The sequence below is a fragment of the Salvia hispanica genome, chromosome 1, assembly GCF_023119035.1.
Source record: "Salvia hispanica cultivar TCC Black 2014 chromosome 1, UniMelb_Shisp_WGS_1.0, whole genome shotgun sequence".
Classification (NCBI taxonomy): Eukaryota; Viridiplantae; Streptophyta; class Magnoliopsida; order Lamiales; family Lamiaceae; genus Salvia; species Salvia hispanica.
The window spans coordinates 18,471,280-18,485,208 of record NC_062965.1 but is presented as its reverse complement, the minus strand read 5'-3'; the positions used below and the strand labels follow the sequence as shown (position 1 = coordinate 18,485,208).

Here is a 13,929-nt window from a genome sequence, read left to right as displayed (position 1 = left end):
ATGAATATCACACATTAACTGAATTTCGAATTAAAATAAAAGATTCAAAAATTATTTTTAAAATTGAAGAAAGCAATTATATATATACTCTCTCAATCCAATAAAATTGTGATGTTTCTCTTAGTACATACCTTTATATTTTAAATTTAATCTCACTCACACATAATCAAATACCCAATACTCAAATTTGTTACTTCACTAGAAGTTATAACTATTGGGTTTTGAAACATTCCAAAGATTCTCTCCATTACTGTCATTGTTTTAATATTAATGGTTGTATGCCCCACCCCAACCTTAAAGACTTGGTCGCATCATTTATTTATTACTATTAAAATTACATTTCATTTTTGAATGCATATATATATTGTTCACATCGTTTCTTGATAATTTTTTCAAAGCTATAATACATATTGATGATAAGTGATGTTGTTAGCATTGATTTGGTTTGTTGGGTTTGCTTCTGTAGCAGCTCGTTTGCCAGCTCAAGAGTGTAAGTCTATTTATTTTCACAAACATACACATATATATACAGGATTAATACTCTAACTAATCAATATTTTTTCATTGTTGAATCACTAATTTTGTAAAAAAACTCAATTATATTGTTATGAAAAAATTAGAATTTGGTTTTGGCAGTGGAATCCCTGAGGGTAATAGCAGGGAGGTTGGGAAAAGGGGATTGGGATTTCAACGTGGATCCATGCAGCGGGTTGTCAGGCTGGGCGACCCGGAACCCAGTTCAAGGCTTCGAAAATGCAGTGACTTGCGACTGTGGATTCCGCAATAGCACTACTTGCCACGTCACCAGCATGTGAGTTTTTGTTTTTTTTATTATTAATAAAAAAGTTGCCGATAAAATTATGAATCTTGGTCAAATTATGTATATGAACTACGCTGTGATATGAAATCAACTTTCTTGCAAAAAAGGACACAAATATTATAGGTCGAGAGTTATTGAACCATCATCATCACTTTAATCACTCTAATACTACTATTGTGAATATTGTGATATCATCTCGTCGTCGATTCACCATTATCATCAATCAAAATCCTAAATTTACGGATCCACCATCACCGAATCCCCAACCGTATCCCAGATCCATTATCATTTTTTTGGTTACAAGAAGAGAGCCAACGCTCTAGGAACGCATATTCTTAAGCAACAACAAATCGTGAAACAACCTCACTTTCCTTATCTAGCTGGAGTAGATTATCAAATAACAATGCCTCTTGGAGGATCATTTAGTAGTCGAAATATCTCATTCATCGTCAGACTCCAGTTAACCATAAAATCAGCCACTCGATTTACTTCGCGATAGACATACTTAATCTTCATATACCATTGTTTATCAACAAGGACCAAATATGTCTAACAATGTCATAATTGCAACCTTCTCTTTGAATCCATTCAGAGCATTCGAATCGCGGTTGATCGACAAAGCCAGAGATTGCTTAGGGCAACTTCGATAGTAACAACTTGAGCGTTTCTAGTTTAATACTCCCTTTGTCCCATAACATTAGGGACTTTGGGAATGACATGAGTTTTAATGACAAATTGGTAAAGTAAGAAAGAGGTGGAAATAAAAAGTGATTGGAGTATTGTTAATGGATATTAAGAGCATCCCCATCCGTGCTCTTAAATAAGAGCACGGAGGTGGACCCAGACCCACTTTACTCCTTGTCCTTAGGCAAGAGCACAACACCCACATCCATGCTCTTCCGTAAGGACAAGGGTCACACCCTTCTATTATTCAATTTAATACTTCAATTACTAAAAATATTTCTACAATATAAAAATTACATAATCAAAATCCTAGAAAATAAAAAAATACATAATTAAAATCTTACAAATTAAAACCTACATAATTAAAGACTAAAAAATACCCCCGTGGAAGACTAGTCCTCTATCCCCAATGTTCTTCGGATACCCCGTATCATTGGGAAAATTGAAAAATAAATTAAAAGTGTGTAAAAAATGGATATAATTTATTGGGAAGTGGAAAAATATTTTTTTAATTTAAAAACAATTGTTTTAATTAATTTCGAATTTAAAAAAAAAACAAAAAAACAAAATCTATGTTGTTGGCCAATCGCAGCCTACCACGTAAGTCTGCTCAGCGGCACGGACGTGCTTTTATTTAAGAGCACCGCCCTGCCGCTGGCAAGGACGAACAACGTGCATTGGTGAGTAGCGGCGTCCTTGCCAGCGACAAGGACGGCGTCCGACCGTCCGTTACCGCTGCGGATGTCTAAAACCCCATCTCATAAGAAATAAAAACTTGTGGAACATCCCAAAATAAAAAGAAATATGGACCGATGGAATAGTTTTTCACTACATTTTATATATGTATACGTTTTTCTTTTAGAAAAAAAAAAAAAACCACCAAAAACAAAATACCTAAGAATTTGATATGCACAAAATTACCTGGTTTTAATTGCCACCTCAATTTTGATTTACCCCAATTTATTGTATGGCAAAAATAAGAAACAAACATAAAATAATGATTTGGATTTAAAGTTTACAAGAAAAATGAAAAAACATTATAAGTTGAGATTAACTATATTTTGCCAAACAAAGAGCAGAGTTTTGAATGCCCAAAATCTCAATGGATCGCTACCAGCTGAGTTCGTGAGGCTCCAATTCCTTCAACAGATGTAAGTATCAATTAATTACTCCACATTTTTTGACGCAATCTCAAATTCGAGTATAAATTCTGCTGTTTTTTCCACAGTGAGCTCAGTCGGAACTTCCTCAACGGCACCATCCCTCCACAATGGGGTTCCTTGAAGCTTGTAAACATGTACTCTCTCTCTCTCTCTCTTTCAATTGATGTTTGGATAATCAATTGAATTTAGATTTGCAATTCAAGCATAATTCAATAATGGCGTTGCTTTGAAACAGGAAATGCAATTGTTTAGGTTATTGACAATAGTTTAAAGTAGTAATAGCTCAATTAATTATAGAAAAGGCAAAATTAAGCATGTATTTAATGTGTATGGATGTTTGGATAATGCTAAAGTAATATGCTATGTTTGTTATATATGCAGTTCTCTGAATGGAAACCGTATTACTGGTTCAATACCAAAAGAGCTCGCAAACATCACTTCGCTTCAACAACTGTAGCATTTCGTCCTCTGCCGATTTTGTGATTTATAGTATTTGATAAACAGTGTGTTTTCTGATGCTCTTTCGCCTCTTCAAAAATTTTAGGGATTTGGAGTACAATCAGTTGTCCGGAACTATACCTCCCGAGTTTGGGGATCTTCCTCAAATACGAAGACTGTAAGGCCTCTGCAAATTGTACTCCCTTCGTATTTAGATGGTTTGTTGTAAATTTACTGATTTGTTGTTGTTGTTTTTCTCGTCGTTTCAATAATACCATCTTGAAGACTATTTACCTCCAACAATCTAACCGGAGAATTGCCTGCAAGTCTAGCAAAACTAACCACTTTGACAGACTTGTAAGTTTCTTCTCATTTTATTTTAGTAATATTATTAAAACCTCTTGATACCGGTTCTTGAGTCTTTGACATATCTAAATGTTGTTCCGATGCAGTTATGTTAGTGATAACGACTTCATCGGAAGCATTCCAAATTTTTTCCAGAACTGGACGAATATGGAAAAATTGTAAGGGTTGATCAGCATTTACATTGATGTTACCATCTCTTTACTGATTATCTCTTGATATACCGTGTCGTTTGATTACAGAGTGATTCAGGCTAGCGGTCTAGTTGGGCCGATCCCTTCTGGTATTGCTTCCTTAACCAAAATGACTGACCTGTAAGTATGGATTATGATATATTATTAACTGGCTCTTTGACACTGAGAAGAATTCATATGATTTAATTGTATTCATGTGATTCCAAACGTGCAGGAGAATTAGCGACTTGAATGGGAACGATTCAAGTCTACCATCTCTTAGTCCATTGAAAAAGCTAAAGACGCTGTTAGTGTGATGCTTGTCACTGCAATTTCATAGTATTGTATTTCATTGCTTTTATATGACTCGGTGGATGTTGCTCTGCAGAATATTGAGAAGTTGCAACATAGTCGGAACATTGCCAGAGTACATTGGGGATATGACGACACTTAAACTCTTGTAAGCACAACTTTTCTTTCGGCCTAATAAGGTCTTATCAAATTTTCATACAGTATTTGTTTTATTGATTGACTTAATCATGCGTATGTATAGAATCACCTTAATGATTCTAAGGTCAATAAAGCTTTTGAGTTCTTAGTACCTGAGATCTCGAATCAGTTTCAGTAGCATCAGGATGTAATAGAGTAAATTATTCGAGCGCTCTTTAACGGATTTGTTGTTTTGCATCGTGCAGAGATCTAAGTTTCAACAGATTAAAAGGACCATTACCCGAGAGCTTTATTAATCTTTCAAAAACGGAGTACATGTAAGAGTTTCGATCTACAACCATTACTGGTGTATTTGCTCATTCAAGATACTAATGTTGCAGCTATTTAACCGGGAATTCCCTAACTGGGCTGCTGCCGGATTGGATGCTGAAAGACAGGAAAGGCATGTAAGACTCCCATCCCCACTATTCTATGTGTCTTTTAAAACTGGACATTTGTTACTCATCATACTATGAAGTATCGAACCCATGAAAACAAATTTTTTGAAAATTTTCAATTGGGATTTTGGATGCAGTGACTTGTCATACAACAATCTTACATATGGAAGTTTACCAGCAGAGTGTCGGAACTCTGAAGTGCTCATCAGCTGTTTTTCAAGTATAACATTGTTAATTTTCAAATATATATACGGGTTAGGTTTGTTGTTGTCTGCTTGATAATAGCGAATGCCCTAATTTGATCTCAGCAATGCTTGCAGAGATCGAAGAAAAGGAGATTGAAGAAAAACAATTGATTGCAGAAGCACCTAATACCGGCAAGAAACTCAGGAAACTGCGAGAGCATAACTTTAGGAGCTTAATCTATGTGTCACCACCAAGCCCGGCGCTCAGCGCTGCGCCAAGTCCGGTGGCTGATGCTCCCGGAGAAGGTGGAAGCAGTACTTTTGGAGATGCTATGAGCGTCGCGCCAAGTCCGGCACCAGATGCTTCGGGAGAAGGTGGAGGCAGTATTTTTGGAGGTGGTATGAGCGTCGTGCCAAGTCCAGCGCCAGATGCTTCAGGAGAAGGTGGAGGCAGTACTTTTGGAGGTGGTATGAGCGTCGTGCCAAGTCCGGCGCCAGATGCTTCGGGAGAAGGTGGAGGCAGTACTTTTGGAGGTGGTATGAGCGTCGTGCCAAGTCCCGCGCCAGATGCTTCGGGAGTAGGTGGAAGCAGTATTTCTGTAGGTACTATTAGCGTCGCGCCAAGTCCGGCCCCAGATGCTTCGGGAGGTGCTAAGAGCGTCGCGCCAAGTCTGGCAGCTAAGGCTTCGGGAGGAGGTGGAAGCAGTGTCTCTGGAGGTGCTATAGCTGGTATAGTGATGGTAGCTATTTTCGCAGTTATTTTGGTTCTGGGTGTTCTTTGGTGGAAGGGTTGTCTTACACGTAAAGATTCGATGCACAATGGTAATTACTCTACTAACATAAGTCACATAATCATATTTGTCTCTTTCCTCTGATTTGCAAATTGTCTCATGTTCCCTTGACTTATTTGATTCTCTTATCAGATCTGAAGGGTGGATCATTTACCCTAAGGCAACTCAAAGTTGCCACAAACAACTTCAATCCTGCTAATAAGATAGGCGAAGGTGGTTTTGGTCCCGTATTCAAGGTAACATAAACTACAAATATATTGTTACTATTCATTTCTGATCTTTGTTTAGTGATCTCTATTTTCTAAAGGGCGCTCTATTGGATGGTACAATCATTGCGGTGAAGCAGCTTTCATCGAAATCAAAGCAAGGGAACCGCGAATTCGTGAATGAGTTGGGCATGATTTCTGCAGTACAACATCCTCATCTTGTTAAGCTGTATGGATGCTGCATGGAAGGCAACCAGTTGATGCTTGTGTACGAGTACATGGAAAACAATAACCTTGCTCGTGCATTATTTGGTATGCGACTTTTAACGTTTAAACTTCTATTTTAAGTCATCCTTAAACTAGCTGTGAAACAGCTTTCCCATGTTTTTTTTTAATTTTTTTGTTACATTCATGTTTCATAACAGGTCCAGTAGAACACCAATTGCATTTGGATTGGCCAATGAGGCAAAAGATCTGCATTGGGATAGCAAAGGGTTTGGCTTACCTCCACGAATCACGGCTGAAAATTGTCCATCGCGATATCAAGGCTACTAACGTGCTTCTTGATAAGAAATTAGTCCCTAAAATATCTGATTTTGGGCTCGCGAAGCTGCATGAAGAAGACGAAACCCACATAAGCACGCGCATTGCTGGAACTTTGTAAGTAGTCAATCAATCAATCAATCAATACTCATTGTCCCGGTTTCAAATATTGAATACAAAAACCAAAACCTATATGTTATATACTTAAATATATAATTGTCAGTGGATACATGGCGCCCGAGTATGCAATGCGCGGATATTTGACAGATAAAGCAGATGTGTACAGCTTCGGAGTTGTCGTTTTGGAAATTGTCAGTGGAAGGAGCAACATAAGCATCAGGCCCAAGGAGGATAACTTTTATGTTCTTGATTGGGTAACATTTTTTTCATAGAAGGGAATTGCAAATTTAGTTCTTTAACTTAATTATATCCATCAAACTTCAACATTATTCCAATTTTCTTTCATTTTTTCTTCACTCAGGCTATTTCCTTGAAAGCGAAAGGGAATTTATTGGAGCTAGTCGACCCGAGATTAGAGTCAACCTTCAACAAGGAAGAGATGGCGAGAGCTATCAATGTGGCGCTCATTTGCGCAAATCATGTAGCTACAGAAAGGCCGAGTATGTCAGCTGTAGTGAGCATGCTCGAGGGGAAAGATGGCGTTCTAAAGTTGGCTTCTGAGACGAGCATCTCAGTTTATAAGACGAGACCCGGTGAAGTGGAGATTGGTACATTGGACGGGGAGGGTGTTTCCATGGATGCGCCGTGGAGTGGTTCTTCAAATTCTGCTGCTGATCTCTATCCACTTTCTGAGAAGAGAGGAAACTTCAAGTAAAAAAAATGAAACCATGTATTTAGATCTATTGATAACTATTTCACCTGGTTGGTCGAGCGGTAACCTTCTCTTCTTCCGCAGTAAAGGCCGAGATTCGAATCCCATCAACGACATTTTTATACAACCTCCGTCCTTTGTTAAGTGCGTCATTTCCTTTTTTGGCATTATCTCTTACTTTTTCCTTAACACTTTATTCTTTCTTACTTTATTCGTTTCACTTATATAACAAAATTTCATTTTCTTAAATATGTTGCCGAAAAGAAACGCCTTTTCAAATCTTGGAAGAACCCAAAAGACAAGTAATAGACATTTAGTTGCTGAATTTAAGCTCCAAAGACAAGCAAGAATAGATCCTCAGTGAAATGAACAAAGGTAATGATTTTGATGAGAACATGTGACAAGCCGAATAATTAAAAACTAAGTAATACTAGTATTAATTGATTTAAAGATTCACAACCCCTATCTCAAAAATGATAGTTTGCTACTTTGCTAGCAAATAACGGGCGAGCTATATCTCTATAGCCACACTCGCTCGACAAACTGCTCCGGACGAGAACAAATATGAAGTCGTGTCATGGTCCTCATTTCGGACTCTTGAGGCGAGCCAAGGAAGAGGCAGACGACTGCACATCCATCATCAACAACCTTGTACTTATTCCTCCATCCAACAAGTGCTGCATTCACTACTGCTCGAGCTGCACACAAGCGTGTAGGGGATCTGTACACGACAGCTTGCACATCCCCGTTCGAGAGCTCGTCCCAAACCTGCGAAAAATGCATAAAGGTTTATGCCAAAATGTAGTGGACATGCAATGGAATGAGTGAAAAAAATGTACCTTAGCTGGTGCTAAGACTACAAGGTCGCCTTGATCCACGTTCATCACTGCAACGAATGCATCATTCTCGTCTCTTATCCCTAGTACACCTCTCGAGTCCCCAATATTTCCGATTGTAAGATCTTGACCCTATCAACAAATAATCCATTGTTGAGTGATATTTCAAAATCTACTGATAAGTAATGTGTATTGCATTACCTTTTTCACCAGATTCACTGCTGTAGTTCTGCCACAAACGCAATCCGAACCTTCTGCATCGACATCAGAATCAGTTTTCCTAAGAATCTTGACTTCCCAGTGTTCACTCAGCTTCGGAGGGAGGAAATTCCGGACAAGCTTAACAACTGTGTGGTCGTCAGAGAAGGTGGTCTTGTGTTGTATTGTCGAACCAAGCTTGTGCTCAGTGAAGGACGTCGTGTCTTCTGTTGTCGAACCAAACTTCTGCAATGCAATTCATTAGTATTTGAAAATCATAAGTAAGATTCAGGTAAAAGGAGTAATGAGAATGAGGCAAGTGGTGACCTCCAAAACAAGCATGGATCTCTTGCCATGCTTTGAGACGAGGGAGGCGATCTCAGTCGGCCGATTCAAGAGGAAATTCGGGTGATCAGATGATGTCATTGTCGAAAACTTCCACTTCTTAGCCACCATGGGAGTAGTGGGCATAGGGCTCCTCTTACTTTCGCACGATAAGTACGATCCCATCCCGATTATGTTCTATACACACTTGCAGTTCGCCTCACTCTGTAACAAATTATACTACTACTAATTATTCCTTCTGTCTTCCAAAAATTGTCCACTTTAGTTCCAGCGTGGGTTTTAAGAAATGTAAAAGAAGGTGGATTGAAAAAAGTTAAGCCTATGTACTACTTATTGTATAAGTGAAAGTGGACAATTAATAGGGGCAGACGGAAATGTCAAAAGTGGACAACTAATGAGGGACAAAGGAGTAATAATCACTCCAATGTCCAATCACCTCTTTACATCAAACACCACAATACACACATCACACGCACACTAACACACATTGCACACACACATAACACGCACAATACACACAACATAAACATACTAGACACACGCACATAGCACACAATACACACTGCACACGCACAATTTACATGCACATGTACACAAAGGCTATTGAAGTTGAGTAGGAGTCTAGAATTAAGAAGAATTCCAATGGTAAAATAGAAAGATATAAAGCTAGACTCGTTGCGAAAGGATGGAAGATTTACACTAGCTGTAGAGAGAAACAGATGATGAAACCAAAGCGCACACACCCCTCCTCTCAATACATACAGCTTTTCACTATGGAGTAGTATTTGAAATTAAGAGAAACATAAAATTCAGCAAATATCCACAAAACTACTATACATGTAACATGCATATGCAACATAACTTGTAAAAAATGAGTAACTGTAATCCTTTTTACAATATTAGGATCATACAATTAATTAATGCTTTTCTAAAATCTAAAATCCCTAAGAGTTGAAATACTAAAAATCTATGAACCACGTACAACTGCTTGCAGCTCACAAAATATTCTTATTTAAAATTGAAAACCAATTGAATTATCAAATTATAATATAGCGTAATCGAACCTTTGTTGAAGGATTAAAGATGAGAAATTTGAATGACTTTGGTCGAGGACGAAGGAATCTTATGCGATGGTTTGGAAAATGCATTTACACTCCACTCAATGTATATCAAAATAATACGGTTTTGGATTTGTAAAGTGGTTATGGATACACTCAAAACAAGGGATCCTTAAAAACAAATCGATTTTGATACTAATTTGGATTTGTTAAAGTGGTTAATTAAAATTTATAAATTAATTTTTAATGTAAAATCTTGAAAATTTTTAATCATGCACGTACAATTTATGTACAAAATATATGAGTCCTACTTTTATATATTAGTTTTATAATATAATGTGAGTGGAATGTGGGGTCTATACCTATTACCAACTATGAAATATTCTAACCGGGACTTCTAAAGTGGGACACCCAAAAGTAGTAAACCAAGGCTTCTAAAGTGGGACGAAGGGAGTATTATTGTGAATCATTGTGGAGTAGTATAAACCATCCAGTTTTTTTAGCGTGATTTCTATCACGAACTTATTTAGACAGAAAGTTACAATAAATTCAATTATTTTATCAGTTACAGTTAGGGATGTCAATCGGGCTAACCTGTTCGATCCGCTCGGGCCAACCCGTTTAACCCGCCAACTCATTCGAGCCAACCCGTTTAGCTCGTTTTGTATTCGGGTAATAAATTACAGCCCTAACTCGCTCATATTATCGAGTTGTTCGGGCCGGCCCATGAGTTTCGGGTTGAATTGACATCTCTAGTTACAGCATATGTTATATCGTTCAAATAATAGAGTGCATCATATGATACGGTGACATTATTGTCATTAAATCAAATATACAAGTAAATTAAAAATCAAATCGGACTTTAATATTTCCCGTCCTGTAAAAATAAAGACTCATTCTCCACTAACATATTCTAATAATTTTTTCTTTCAATTTTACTTTGCTAATCATACATTAAAATTCATATCATCTTAAATATCTTTATTTTTATAGATCTAGGAAAATATTCTACTCCCTCCCTCTTATTTTCCAGTGTTTAGAAAATATCAAGATTTTAAATTTATATTTAATTTAAACAACAAACTAAAAATATACTTATTAAACCAAACATGACCTTACATTATTTGTAATAAAAATGAAAAACGAGACTTCCAATTAATAGACAGAAATAGAAAAAAACAGGACTAAAATACTTTTTTACTTTTATAAGTAAAATAACATTTCTAAGGGAGGGAGAGAGGGCACACAGACTTACCAACACAAAAAGTCAAAAACATTTCATTATGTATTGAGAAGGCACACAGACATACATCCTCAGAGAGAGAGAGAGATAGATCTATTTGTTATCCTATTTCCTCTCTTTCTTTCTCTAACCCACGTTGCTATCTTCAAAGGGAGGGAGAGAGGGAGATGAGATTAAAAGATGTGTTAATCCTTGCAACTGCGATTAGCCTAGCGTTGTGGCAATCCAAAGCAAATGCAGAGGAAAAAAAATCGTGTGATTTGTTTGAAGGGGAATGGTTGTCTGAATCGTCCGCACCCTACACTCTCTACGACTACACATCGTGTCCGTTCATCCAGAAAGAGTTCAACTGCCGCAAAAATGGCCGCTCCGACGACTTGTACCTTAGGTACAACTGGCGACCAAACTCCTGCAACTTATCAAGGTGCCTCTTTCTCCCCACCTTTTTTTTTAATAAATGTTTTTGTTAATTTTTTTTTAAAAATGAATACTATAATAATAATAATAATCATTTACATTTGTTTGGAAAGATTGTGACTTGACTTTAATAGATGATACTACCTCGTTCCTCAAAATTTGTCTCACTTTAACCTGACACGAATTTTAAGAAATGTAATGGAAGATGAGTTGAAAAAGTTAGTGGATCGTGAATCCTACATTTATATATTAGTTTTATTATAAAATGTGAATAGGAATGAGTTAGTGGAATATGAGGTCCGCTATTAAAAATAGTAATAAGTTAAATGGGACAAATTTTGGTGGATGACGGAAATGTACAAAATGGGACAAATTTTCAGTACGGAGGCTGTATAAGTAATTGTTAAGATATTATGATTTTAAGTGAATTAAATGTGTTACTAAATTATTAGTTAATGGGGTGATTTTTATTGGAATTGAAATTATGGAAAGCACGAGGGTATGATTAAATAAAATTGCTCCCTTTTAAAAATAGATTTATGCTGATTTTAGTAAACGTTATTGGAATATATCGGTCGAAAAATGATAAGCTGGCAAATAAATAATTGTATTGTATCTATAATTATAATGATTAATATTTTATCCGCATTAGCAAAAATGAGTTGTTTTGATAGATGAAACAGTGCTATTGCTATTACCATCGTCCATCAAAATTTATCTCATTTTTTCATTTTCATTCGTCCTGTAAAATTTATCCCATTTTATTTTTACCATCTTTTATAGTGGATTCCATCTTTCACTAACTCATTTCTACTCACATTTTATTACTATAAAACTAATAGGAGTATACATAAAAATAGGATCCACAATTCACTAGTTTTAAGCCCATTTTCTATTATATTTCTTAAAATTCGTGTTAAGTAAAGTGAGATAAAATTTGATGGACAGAGATACTTGAGTAGGATCAGAAAGAATTTAGTGGTAAACAACTGAAGGCGACAACAGCTAATATGGCAGGCTAGCTTTTTACCTGTTTTCCGACAAAAATTTATCTTGTGGTCACGTTATTGTCATCCCAAGTCAGATTTTTAATTAATTTAATAGGAATATTGTTTTATTTCGTCCACTATTAATTTTGCTGACGAGTGATACGCGTTTAAGAGAGAAATTTTTTAAATATAAAAAATTACTAGTAGTATTACATTTTGTTAACGACATAATTTATTTCCTAAATGCTGTAGTACTTATAACTAGTTAGTGGTAACGCATTATGCTTTACGAAACAATTGTTTGTGGAATTGTCCATTTCTTACTGACAAATGACAGGCTCGTGATTTACAGTTGTCTTGTTTCAGTCATTGTTTTAATTTTGTTAGTAAGGTGCAATGGAAGATAGACAGATCCTCTTTAGAAAATTTTATTTCATGTGATGAATAATTTTTTAAAATTTTTAGAACTTATACATACGACTATTTACTTGAGAGAAAACAATTCACAAGTTATAGCAAAGTTTTATTAATTATAAAGTCATACATTATGCATATTAGTATATATATTTGTTGGTTTTGTTCAATGTTAAACGTGCAAGTATTTCCAATTGAAATATTTGCCCCACCATGATTGAAAATGGCAATTTTCTATATATGATACACTATTTCTTTTTGCATATCAGTATCTATATTTGTTAGTTTTGTTCAATAACGTGCAAGTATGTCCGGTTGAAATAATTGCCATCACGATTGAAAATGGCAATTTTATATATATATATATGGGCATGTTAGGGTGGCACCACTCCTTAAAATAATATCATACCATCATTCCTAGTCAATCATTTGTACACGTGGACGAATAATAAGCTGCCACGTGGCAAAAAAAAAAAAAAAAAAAAACTGAAAAAGACGGCCAGCAATATGTTGGTCTTTAACCAGCAATATCCAACACACTATACAAGCAATCTATAGATTGCTGTGTAACGTTTGTAATATTGCTGTATAGCGTTTATAATATTGTTGTATAAGTGGTGTCACGGTGTCACTTTAAGAGGTGTTGTTATTTTAACACAAACATATATATATATATATATATATATATGGGTGCGATCATATCATAACTCATATTTATGTGATAACCTAATAACCCTATCATTTTATGGGTCAAAAGTATCATTTTTACTAAAAATGATATTTAATACACGATGAAATGATATTTTTTCAGCATGCATAAAATGATAATTTTATTCCATAAAATGATACTTTTCGTCCATAAAATGAGGGTTATTAGGTTATCCCCATAAATATGGGTTATGATATGATCACATCCTATATATATATATATATATATATATATATATATATATAGGAATGTAATCAGGTCCATTAGTGAAATTCTGTAAAAAATCAAAGCAAATCTCAGTCATTGGATCCTGTAATGTAACCGTTAGATTAATGCCACGTGTCACCTAATAATGTAGATTGTGTAGTCTAATAATGTAGCTCGGCTAATAATGTAACACGCTGTAGTCAAATAATGTAGATTGTGCAGTTTAATAATGTAGCCTAGTTAATAATGTAACGCTTTTAGTGTAATAATGTATCTCGGGTATTATGATCACAACCATCTAATCTGAGGATCCAAGGGCTGAGATTTGCTTTGATTTTTGACAGAATTTGCCTTATGGACCATAATGCGCCCCTATATATATATATATATATAATATATGAGATACTATATTTCTTTTCGGTACGAGA

The 13,929-nt window shown here is 35.7% G+C and overlaps 2 protein-coding genes across 3 annotated transcripts; one reads left to right on the top strand and one right to left on the bottom strand.

Moving 5' to 3' along the window:
• Nucleotides 1-351: 351 nt before the first annotated feature.
• On the top strand, nt 352-7,229 carry LOC125202193 (probable leucine-rich repeat receptor-like serine/threonine-protein kinase At3g14840). Its single transcript, XM_048100555.1, has 20 exons — nt 352-490; nt 637-811; nt 2,584-2,655; nt 2,733-2,801; nt 3,049-3,120; nt 3,212-3,283; nt 3,391-3,462; nt 3,558-3,629; nt 3,711-3,782; nt 3,877-3,948; nt 4,030-4,101; nt 4,337-4,408; nt 4,472-4,537; nt 4,666-4,748; nt 4,837-5,535; nt 5,637-5,740; nt 5,812-6,022; nt 6,136-6,370; nt 6,477-6,627; nt 6,735-7,229. The coding sequence occupies exons 1-20, from the start codon at nt 424-426 to the stop codon at nt 7,086-7,088; spliced, it is 2,862 nt and encodes a 953-aa protein (XP_047956512.1). The 5' UTR covers nt 352-423; the 3' UTR covers nt 7,089-7,229.
• A 217-nt stretch (nt 7,230-7,446) lies between these two features.
• On the bottom strand, nt 7,447-9,586 carry LOC125201396 (probable protein phosphatase 2C 18). 2 transcript variants are annotated; one of them, XM_048099492.1, is made up of 5 exons: nt 9,529-9,586; nt 8,447-8,668; nt 8,123-8,365; nt 7,925-8,053; nt 7,447-7,853 (listed from the first exon to the last, which is right to left on the bottom strand). In XM_048099492.1, the coding sequence occupies exons 2-5, from the start codon at nt 8,627-8,629 to the stop codon at nt 7,605-7,607; spliced, it is 804 nt and encodes a 267-aa protein (XP_047955449.1). In that variant the 5' UTR covers nt 8,630-8,668; nt 9,529-9,586; the 3' UTR covers nt 7,447-7,604. The 2 variants fall into 2 exon arrangements, with proteins under 2 accessions (XP_047955449.1, XP_047955442.1); XM_048099485.1 differs by lacking the exon at nt 9,529-9,586 and having other exon boundaries at nt 8,447-8,698.
• Between the last annotated feature and the right edge of the window lie 4,343 nt (nt 9,587-13,929).